Genomic DNA, 10990 nt, shown 5'->3' on the forward strand with positions numbered 1-10990 from the left:
AGGTGACAGAACTGACAAATAAGAATCACTCATCAGTTGGAAATAAACAAAATGCAAAAAAGGAGAGGACGTCTCTAAACTCACAAGTAGCTAATGAGTTAGCAATATGTGACCAACAGTCAGACCCTCAGCTGTGCTTTACAAATGACTACCCTCTTAAACTCATAACAGCAGCTGGACTGAAAGAACACAGGGAAGGTGGGGGAAACAGTCTCACTGAGAACAAAGTGGAGACGGTAATTGAACAAGTGCCTTCTTGTCCAACAGTAAAGGATGTGGAGATATTTCCACTGCGAACTTTAAAAGATGTTAAACATTTCCGGACCGATGAGGAGGAGCCAACATCAAGTCAGGACAAAGATATAAAAATAGATGAACTTAGAGTAGGAAGAGTTTCACAGAAAGAAAATGTTAGAACTCCTAATCAAGTGAAAGAGTTTGTTGGACAGGTATCGTTGCCAGCCACAAAAGAAAAGAAGGTCAAGGTTACAACAGTTGTTACTCTACAGAAAGAAAACATTCAAGGATGTGGCAAAAGTCCCAAAGACATGAATGAAACCGCCAAAGAAGCGTCAGAGAAGAAGTCTAATGTGATGGTAGTTGTAACTTTAGAAACCAGAGAAAAAGAGAGGACATCAGGACCACCAGTCCAGCAGAATACGTCACTGAGGCCTGACCAGGAGTGTGTAACTTCAACCTCCGTTACAAAACCTTCCCCATTGTCACCCATCTTAAATTGTAGTAGCAAGCAGGGGAACCTGGAACAAACAGTGCTAGTATCTGGTAACCAGTTGCAATACACAGAAGACGGAGGTAGCCTGAGCTGTGATGAGGCTGGTGAGGGACCGCCCCCTCCACCGCCTCAGATTTGTAAATATAGCCGTATAATCTCCAAGACCAGAGTCAGACCACAGTCCAAAGAGGAAACCTTAGCCAAAATGAATGGCTCTCAAATACAAACAGTATCTGGGGACACCGCTGGTGAGCCCACCTATGTAAGACATGAGAACCACGGTTTTGAGGACGGTAATGATCAGTTTGACAGAAAACCTATTATTGTTTTCTTGAACCAGCCCGTGGACTTTCAGTCGGCCTACAAGCGGCTGTCTACAATCTTTGAAAGTGAGGAAGATACTGATGGGATTTTTTCTCCAGAGAGCATTTCAGATGAGGAAAAGACAAACCAGGAGGAAGAGGAACGGGGTATTAGAAAAAGTGACATCGCGAATATTAATATGGGATCACTCACGACAGGAGATGGTCAGAATCCTCCACAAATACAGCATGAAGGACCTTCAACAGATAAAAGCTCCGTTCTTAAAAACCAGGGCCAGACTGAATCACCTTCACTTAAAAAAACTGAGACAAAAAGGAAATTCAAATTCAAGTTCCCTAAAAAAAGACTGACAGCATTTAGCCAGGCTATCAAAACAGGGAACAGGGTCAAACAAAACAGGGAAGAAGTTGTTGCTGATGAGGAGGAAGTAGCAGCATGTGGCACAACAGTCAAGGAGACCAAGAGCCAGACAAATAAATCGCAGATGTTTAAAATTAATAAAATGGAACAAATGAAGTTGGACAAAAGCAATGCCTGCGACAGAGACAATATCTTCTCTTATATTAATACCAGACATTCAGAGTCACATAACCGGGTAGAGGAGCTCTGCAAAAATACGTTCGACTCTATAGACAGTCTCGAGAAGTCGATTAAACAGTTGGAAATCAGTGTGGAGAGTATAACTGCCCCTGCTTCTTTATGTGACTCAGCTGACAAAGCTCAGCTTAAAAGAAAAGTCAAACAAGAACGAGAGAGAAGTCCGTCCAAAAGGTCAGCGACTCAGATCACTAAGGGTCCAAATCCACCTGAGAGTAAGAGAGCCAAACCCCAGACTGCACGCGACACCGAAAGAAACGGCATCAAGAAACAGGTCTGATATTCCTCTGCCCAGCTGTTTCACTGCAGATTGCTGGGATGGTGGTGGGCACCGTTACCATCTACCTCTGTGTTCTTTGAATTTTTCTTTCATTTGTTGTGAAAACTGCACCAGCTTTGAATTCCTCTCTCACAGACAAATCTTCAAACTACCCAAAATTAACAAGAAAACTGATGCATTTAATCACATCTCCGATGGAAAGTTGTTTTCCTACCATAACCTAGGTTTTCTGAACACAAGTGTGGGTTCTGCATTGCTGTTTGCCTTTTTCTTCTTCGTGTGGGCCTTTTAGGGAAATTCTTTGCTGCTGTTGCTGATGTTTGAAAAGGAAAACAGTACTATGTGAGAGGGTGATGTATTTAACTCATAGATGAACCTTAAAAATCCCGACTCTTCTACTGCTTTAGAAGAAGAAGAAGAAGAAGTCAAGATTTTTTCCACATTAAATGACTCAGTCTTTTAAAACTACTTCAGTAGATACCAAAAATTAGTTATAATTCTTTTTATTTTAACCTGTTAAAGGCCAGTATGAATACACAGCTTCATTGCTTGTTTTTTTTAGCGTAAAAACCAAAAAGAAACAAAAAATGGCAGCTCCCCTGAGATGGGTCAGTGATTGGCAGCAGCATTGATTTTCATGCATTTTTATTTTTTCTACAGTGTCATAAAATGTACGATGTTATCTGTAATCTTAATTTATGCTTTGATCTAAAGCTCTTGACTGCTTCTAATTGAATCTTGTAAAAAAATACTGTATCTCCTACATGTTTTTCAGCAACACACAGTATAGTTTTTAGCTTTGACTAGTAAAAGGGCTATATAAATGTAGTTTATCCACCATTGTCTCATACTAACCTTTTGTTTACTTTTGTAAATGGCAGACCTCCGGCAGCACCTCCAGCTCTTCTGCTCTGCGATCTCATGCCAAATCTCACCGTGACTCTGGATCACCAGAAAAGACTCCTAAGGGCCAGCAGCAGTTCACCCAGAAACAGGCCAGCCAGGTAAATGAAATTTGAGGACACCTGATGTTAACAGCTCTGAGTCATTGTAGACTAAAGAGGAGTTCATCTAATGTTTCAAGGATTTGTGTTCTTGTTTGGTGTCAACCATATTATATTCTTCTACAGTTGCACCTCGCAGTGCAAAAACATAAATTATAGTTTTATAATAAATATACTGAAACTTCAATTCAATTCAGTTGTCTCTAACTTAAGTCAATAAACCTATACTTGTAACTATATTGGACAAGAGTCAATATAACTGTGCTATTAGAAAAGCAGAAACCATGCTATACATGATAGAAATGTAAGCACTGCATGACTCTGGTGCTGTTTCAACCACTTATATCTATATCTCTATATCTCTATCTATATATCTACCTACCTACCTACCTACCTACCTACTTACTTACCTACTGTGTGTGTAGAGAGAGAGTCCACAAAGTGATCCAAATGGAGCAGGATAGCTGGGTGCTGTGTAATAATGGACAAGGAAATTACCTTAAATTGAGTTTGATGTTTTGACTGCACTTGTGTGTGTTCTGCAGTGGATTTTTGTCCTGTTCTTCTTTTTTCAGATGTGCGTCGTCCTAAAGTTTCTAGATGTACCCTGTACTGTCAAGATACACTCCCTGTATACATTAGAGATTTAGTGACATCTCCTATATCGAAATTAAACATATAATGTCTTGAAACTCGACAAATTTGACACTGAAGTTTCTACATCAGTGAGTGAATCTTGACCTGCATGTAACCTGTACAACTATCCTTCATCTGGCAGTGAGTTTTTCTGTGTTCAGAACTCCATTTCTTTAGACGCAAACACATCAGGATTCATCATTTACAGAAATTAATAATTCTGTGGAAACATCTGCCACTGATTCACTTCATGTTTATGGCATGAAGAGGTTTCCCATCCTGCATGAATGTTTTACCGTTCTTGTTTAGTGATGCATTGAAAAAGGGCTGCAGCTATTGATTATTTTAGTAATCAAATAATCTATTGATCATTCCATTGATTAATCCGATAGGAAATACTTTTGTATGTACTTGAAATAATAAATATTCAAAAGAGAAAAAACACAGGTCTTTCAAATAAACTGCTCATTGGTTTCTATTCTAGAAATTAGTTTAACTGCATAAATCTACGGTGGCCCCTACAACACTTACAAACTCCAAAACAGAGTGATTTATAAACACATGGTGAGTGAAAAGGGGTGAGAAAAGGAGAAACGCTCAGTGAATCATTAGAAGCCCCCAGCAACCGGTCTACTGCAGCATAACTGATCCAGCTTTGTCATAAGCTTTGTCAAAAAGGAGCCTAGTCTTAAAAGTAGAGAGTAGAGATAGTGTCTGTCTCCTGAATCCAAACTGGAAGCTGGTTCCATAAAAGATGGACCTGAAAACTGAAGGCTCTGCCTCCCATTCGACTTTTAAATATCCACAAATAAGCCTGCAGTCTGAGAGCAAAGTTCTCATTTGGAGTGATACGGTACTATAAGGTCAGTAAGATTAGATGGGGCCTGATTATTTAAGACCTTGTATGTGAAAGCCAACATTATTTGGCAGCTAACCAACTTCACTGTAACACCTGGGAGAGCAGCCACACTGAACATATTATTGAAGAATTTGGGCCATTTTAACACTCAGTGTTTTCTGGTTTCTTTTAGTTTGGGAACCAAACAAGAGTTTGACCTGGAAATGGCTAATGACATCAGAGTTAAGAGGTGGATGATAACAGGTGCAGAAACGCCTCTTAAATACTGCATAACAAGCTCAATATAGACAGAATAACATGTAACATGGAGCTGAATCCTGTGCTTAATGACTTCAGTTTTACTGTATTCATCAGGGAGATTTTGAAATATAAATCCAAAAGTAAAACGTTGTGTATTAACTCTGTGAACAGGCCTTACAGCAGATGAATATAGTATATCAAGAAGAACCTCTAGAAGGGGGTTGACTGGCTAAAGCTGTAGCGATAACAGGTATTAGTGCTGAGATCAAGTGATGTTCTCCTGTCGTGTGCATGTCACTGCCACTGATTTGTTGTAACCCGTGGTGTGTTTGCAGGCTGTCAGCAGAAGCAGTAAAGCATTGTGTTGTTGCTTTGCGTGCTTCTATGATTAAAGCCTAGCTCGAGGAAACACCCATCTGTCCACTTCTCACTGCCCAGATGCCACTGATGACCTCCAAACCTGTCCTCTTCCTGCTCCTTCACCTTCAGCCTCCTCTGCCTCCTTCAGATGTGCCTACCTGTCGTTCCTGAACTCTTTGCTGAAAAACTCCTTCAGTTTGTCCATCAGGCTCTTCACCTTGATCCCCCTCTCCGTCCTCTTCATTTCCTTCCATTTCCTTGTCCTCACAAAGCTTTTATCCCATCTCTGAATCTGAGTCGTCTCCTCCCTTCTTCTAGCCACGCCTTGTCAGCACACCACGTTAACATGAGTCCAGCCCACCGTGGGCTTCGCAGCAATGGCAAGTGTCAGCATCGCCTCGTCTTCACCTCCACCTCCATCACGTCCACCTCGGCTAATATTACTCCTCACCCTCCTCCTCTGTCTCGACTTCTTCCCCATTTTCTTCTCCCCCCATAACAGTGACTCAAGGGGCAAAGAGTGTACCAACCCCAGCATCCAACCCCAACTCTGCAGGATGTAGCAAGAAACGCACAGGGAGCCAAGCTGTACGTGTGCATGACGGGCACTGTAATGGCTTCAAAGCATACAGACATATCACTGTGTATAATGCATGTATGATGGCATTTAATGGCATCTGGAAACACAAAATCCCTGAACAATATTACTATAAGAGAAAAAGCCACACAAGACCACACAGGCCAAAAAAGTAACCGAGAAAAAAAATGTGTCTAAAAAATCCCAAATGCAAAGATACACAATAAATAAAAGTGTCATAAAGATGCCCAGTTGCTTTCTTTCCAAGTGCTACATGTATGATTTTATCCATGCACATAAACAAGCAAATTATTCTCAACGTGTGTTTATCCCCTAATCACCGTTATCAAAATGTGAGATGACAAGAAATTAAGGTCCAGTGAAGACGGCATTTCTTTAGCTCTTCAGTCCTTCACAGAGAAGTCCAGATGTTAGAACAGTGTGTTAAATTTTACATTCTTCACCAAGCTTCAACCTGTATGTCAAAAATGTAACCAGTAATGTTGAAGAAAATTGTCTCAGTATATTAACTTTAATCCATAGATATTTTTTTTACACGATCTCCATGCAGATGTTCTTATGAGCTCAACGACTGCAGATAATCAAGTGAAAATATTTCCCAGCAGATTGTAAATGACTTCAAATCAGCTCGGCCTTACCCGTCCACTGCACTAAATTGCTTAAGTTTAGTTTAGTCCATTAGCATACTATATAACAGGAACACAGGGAATATTTTTAACAGAGTAATTACCTTTATTAATGATGCTCACAACCTAGCAGGGTTTACTTCTAGTGGAGTATTTGTATACTGCTGGTGCATTTATTAAACCAAATACATCTTTCACTCCTGGTGTTTGTCAGTAAATATTTTGATTGTTACTGTAGAAAACATTTTTAAGATATTTTTCCTCTTTGCTGCAAATTTGCAATGCTTAGTTTAAAAAAAATCCTAACGCTTCTTCCTCCTGAAACAACTGCAAAGATGTCCATAAAGAGTTCACGAGACTTTCAGTGAAAGACAGGCATTGCTATGGTTTAGTCTGCTCCATTGAGTTACCAGTTAGCTATTCATTCGTTGATAAATCAGCTGAAATCCATTGGACTGGATTGCCCATTGGTTGGGCGCCGTTTTCTTTTTTCTGCCTGTCATATTATCTTCGTTAACTTCACAACATGCCCACAACATTTACACCCATTGGTCAGTTCTTCAGAGGAGAAATTGAATCAAATAACACACTGTAGTTGCTGTATTCATCATAATGAAGCCATGGTTTAGTATTTTTCAAAACCATTCTTCCAGAAAGCTTTTCCTGGTGTTTGTTTAGGTTACAGCAGAGAGCTTTCTGTTTTGGGGGTTCAATACTGCTGAATATTGAGGTTGTGACTATCAGAGTTTATCCAAAAGACAATCCCATACAGACCGTAAGCTGTTTAAGAATTTAATGTGTAAAACTGTCAGTATAGAGCTTTTATGTAGCTACTGTTAACATGAAGTGCTGTGCAAATGTTTCAGGTAATTAAAACTAAACTGTTAAAAACTGATGCCCTGAGTAGTTTTTTTTTGCTTGCACTGTACTGTAGCTGGTGCATACTGTGCTCATTTCCATTTGTTTGTAGTGACTCTTGTCAAAATGAATGCACTTAATGTTTTATGATGGCTTTTATTGCACTTTCAAGTATGATCATTAGACCATTATAGGAGTCCAGTGAGAAGAATCACTCGGCTCAAGCAAAAGTAAAGAATGACCACACTGATGCGCCACGTGGTTGAAGAACTAAAGCAAAAACATTTCAAATTTAAACAGTAAAAAGAATATACAGAGGTCAGTGTTGCTCACTGATATTTACCACAGGATCGGTGTTTTAATCTCTTGTAATGTCATATTGACTTCACTTGTTGCTTCCATTGGTACCTTCCTGTCATTTTTGATGTGCAGTTCTTTGCCCACTTACTGTGACTGTACCATTAAAAACAGTAATATGCTCTATATGCTCTGCATATGCTATGCATTTAATGTTGTTAATGTTTTTACTTTCACTGATAACTACCTAGTCAGTGTTGTCATGTTATAGTTTGTGTGTGATTCTTACTCTGAATCGGAATAAGTACGCGGGACAACTGTGTGCACTAAGACCAACTCTTTACTCGCTTTATTTCCGCCTGCATGCATTGCCAGTGTGCAACACGGAATTACACAATCGAACAATAAACACATGCAGCCCATACAACAAATGTACCAGTGTTGCATCTTCAAAAACAAAAATAAATAACTGAGCCTTACACCGGAGTATCGTTGCGACTTGTTTACTGAACCTTCTTTTCAGTACATGTTCAGAACATCAGTGTCCGTTTTACTGCCTCCTACAGGACACTCTCTTCCTCCTCTTTCTTACAACATTAATGTAACACAGAACCAATACTGCCTCTCCTGGCATTACCATTGTAACAACACACTCATTCTATCTGCTTCTTTCAGATGAATAACAGGAACTTAGGATGTAGGTATCTATGAATAATAACTATTATGCATACCCATATATTTACAAAAACAACTAAATTCTTGCGATGCCACAACCAGGGACAATTATGAATACACCACATCTCCCCTTTTAAACAAAAACAGAATATTTCTTTTCTCCCTTTACTTTTGAGCGAGCAGTGCGCCGTCCGGCGGTGTCGGCTCCAGCTGCGATGGAAGCATCGGCAGTGCGGTTCGCAGACGTGGTGCAGTGCAGTGGTGTAGCTTTATAGGCAAGAAGAGCTCGATAACGATCAGCGGCTTTTTTTCAGAAGATTTTTTTCAGTCTGTACAGCACGTTCTGCTTCTCCATTACTTTGCAGAAACTTACGACTGCTGTGAAGTCTGCAAAGGTTTGACCTGAATACTGTCGCCTATTATCAGACACGAGGACCTCTGGGATGCCATGACGGGCGAAGAAAGATTTCAGGTGGGTAATGACATCGTTTGATTTTGTTTAACAAAGCAATCTCAACAAATCTAGAGTGCTAGTCAGCAGCAAGAAGGTACGTTTTCCCCCACTCTGCCATGGGCGGGCAGGGTATCCTGTTGGCATGAGTGGCTCACTGTGATTGTGTCTTTCTTGAATGCATGTTCTGCATTTGAGCACCATCTCAGAGTTTTGTTGACTCAGCCAGGGCCACCACACTGTTTGGCGTACACGAGCTTTACATTTTACAACACCTTGATTTCCTTCGTGTAGTTTTTCCAGCACTTCATTTCTCATTGCGGAAGGAATGACAAGCCGTGTGTCTTTTAGCAAAAGGCCGTCTTCAACAGTGACCGTGTTAGGCCAGTAATTTCTCAGTAAAGGCTCTTGTTTTGCATGTTCTGGCCAGCCTTGGGTGCACATGTCCATGACGCAGGCACACACACTGTCCCTTTTCAGTTGTTCCTTCAGTGTTTGCATATATGATGAGCTGTTTGCTACAATACTGTCTATATATGTCTGTGCTTGCCATCTGACATGTTCATTGGTTTTTTTCAGAGGCGAGCAGGACAAAGTATCTGCTGTCCAGAGCGATTTCCCTGGGGCGTACTGCACACTGTACGAGTAACGCATGAGTCTCATTCTGAATTGCTTGATCCTGGGTGGCAAGAGATCCAGAGCTTGTCCTCCCAGTAAGGAAACGAGAGGTTTGTGGTCCGTTTTGAGACAGAAATGTTTTCCAATCAGAAAATCCCGAAATTGCTCACACGCCCATGTAGACGCCAGTGCCTCTTTTTCCACTTGTGTGTTTTGTTGTTCAGTAGGAGAAAGTGACCTCGACGCATACTCCACTGGTCGCCATCTTTCTTCTCACAGCTACAAAAGAACACCAACGAGACCATAGGATGAAGCATCTGCTGATACTTTAATGTCTCCGTTGGGGTCATACATTGCAAGTAGGGGTGGGTTTTGATTATCGATTTATCGATTAAAATCGATTCTAGCTTGGATAACGTGATATCGATTCATTAAAATCCTGAATCGATTTTTAAATATAAATTTATTTTGCCCTCAGGTTAAACCTCACAAAATTTCAACAACCACCAAACAGCTAAAACAGTAAAGGAGAGCAGGAACACGGATTCTGCACTAAGATGTAAACACAAAGCGTGGACCCGCCGACGGATCAGAATCACAATCAGTGAGCTGAGCTTTCTCACCCGACGGCACGGACACGGTCGGGGCTGAAAGCCGACAGCTCGCTGATTCTGATCCGTCGGCGGCTCCGCGCTTTGTGTTTATGTTCTCTTTGCGCTGATTCTGAAGCTGCAGGTTTTATCTCTGTCCAATATTGACTGAACCAGCAGCAAAAGAAGATCCAAACTACGCTTCACATTTCGCTTCAGATAAACATCGTCATGAATTCACTCTGACTTTTCCTGTTTTTCTTCCACCACGATAAAATCACACTTCATGCACAGCTCTCTCTCTCTCTCTCTCTCTCTCTGTACTTCAAGAACAGTTTCCCGTCTAAAAATCTGTTTTCTGCATCATTCGCTTGCTTGTTACACACAAGTCTACCGTTGTTTACAGCGCTATGGGCCGCTGTTTTTTCCTTTTACTTACTTCCAACAAGAAAGCTTCATTTCTGCTGCTCAATAGGCTTCTGAACAAATTTAAACTTTTTAAAATTATGCAAAATTGCAAAACGCTTGGTTGTGTCTCTAATAAAACCTCTGTAACTTTGCTCTGCTTCACTTCAGCAGCATCAGGAAATGTTCATATGGTGATTCTTCATTTTTGATCTACTGCAGAATATTTTTAAGGTTATCTGTTACAAAATCCCAGGCCAGGAAAATCTCCTTCATGTTTTTCTGTGTTTTATCCTCAGTTACTTTGGCACAAAGGCATCTGCTGTGATGCTCACACCTTGGATAAAGTCTCGCAAGTGTCAGCTTTCTTTTTATAGACAAAAAAATATAGAAATGTACTGATCCATGATCAGAATTATAATATTTCGGACTGTCTGAGGCAAAATTTCCCCGATTCGATTCGAATCGGAATAGAATCGAATAGAATCGAATCAAATCGTGGATCGACTCGATTCGGGACCTTGTGAATCGGAATCAAATCGATTCTAGAAATCAGTGACGATACCCAGCCCTAAGCACTGGAGGTGAGGTCAGGGCATCTGTTAATGTTTTAAAAGCTCTCGCTTGGTCCGTTCTCCAGTACCATGGATTATATTTGGAAAGAATATCTTGCAGGGCTTTGTCTTTTTCAGCTAAATGGGGGAAGAACTTGCCCACTTGATTCACCATGCCCAGAAAAATGCACAACTCTGACACATTAGTTGGCTCTGCCGTTTCTGTCGCATTTTTCAACATTCAGCGTTATGCCTGCTTTTTCCAATCTTTGCAGTGTAGCATGG

The 10990-nt window shown here is 40.7% G+C and overlaps 1 protein-coding gene across 3 annotated transcripts in view; it reads left to right on the forward strand.

The window, feature by feature from the left end:
• LOC146367023 (sickle tail protein homolog) overlaps positions 1 to 9737 on the forward strand; it is a 99932-nt gene extending 90195 nt beyond the window's left edge. For all 3 annotated transcript variants that reach the window (XM_084911911.1, XM_084911909.1, XM_084911910.1), the window contains 3 exons: positions 3 to 1928; positions 2816 to 2938; positions 5352 to 9737. In XM_084911911.1, coding sequence (XP_084768037.1) covers positions 3 to 1928; positions 2816 to 2938; positions 5352 to 5378 — 2076 coding nt within the window. In that variant the 3' untranslated portion in view covers positions 5379 to 9737. The remainder of the gene's footprint in view (positions 1 to 2; positions 1929 to 2815; positions 2939 to 5351) is intronic.
• The last annotated feature ends 1253 nt before the right edge of the window (positions 9738 to 10990 follow it).

Source organism: Perissodus microlepis, chromosome 18, assembly GCF_051167445.1.
Source record: "Perissodus microlepis isolate ML-2025 ecotype Zambia chromosome 18, ASM5116744v1, whole genome shotgun sequence".
In the NCBI taxonomy this organism is placed as follows: Eukaryota; Metazoa; Chordata; class Actinopteri; order Cichliformes; family Cichlidae; genus Perissodus; species Perissodus microlepis.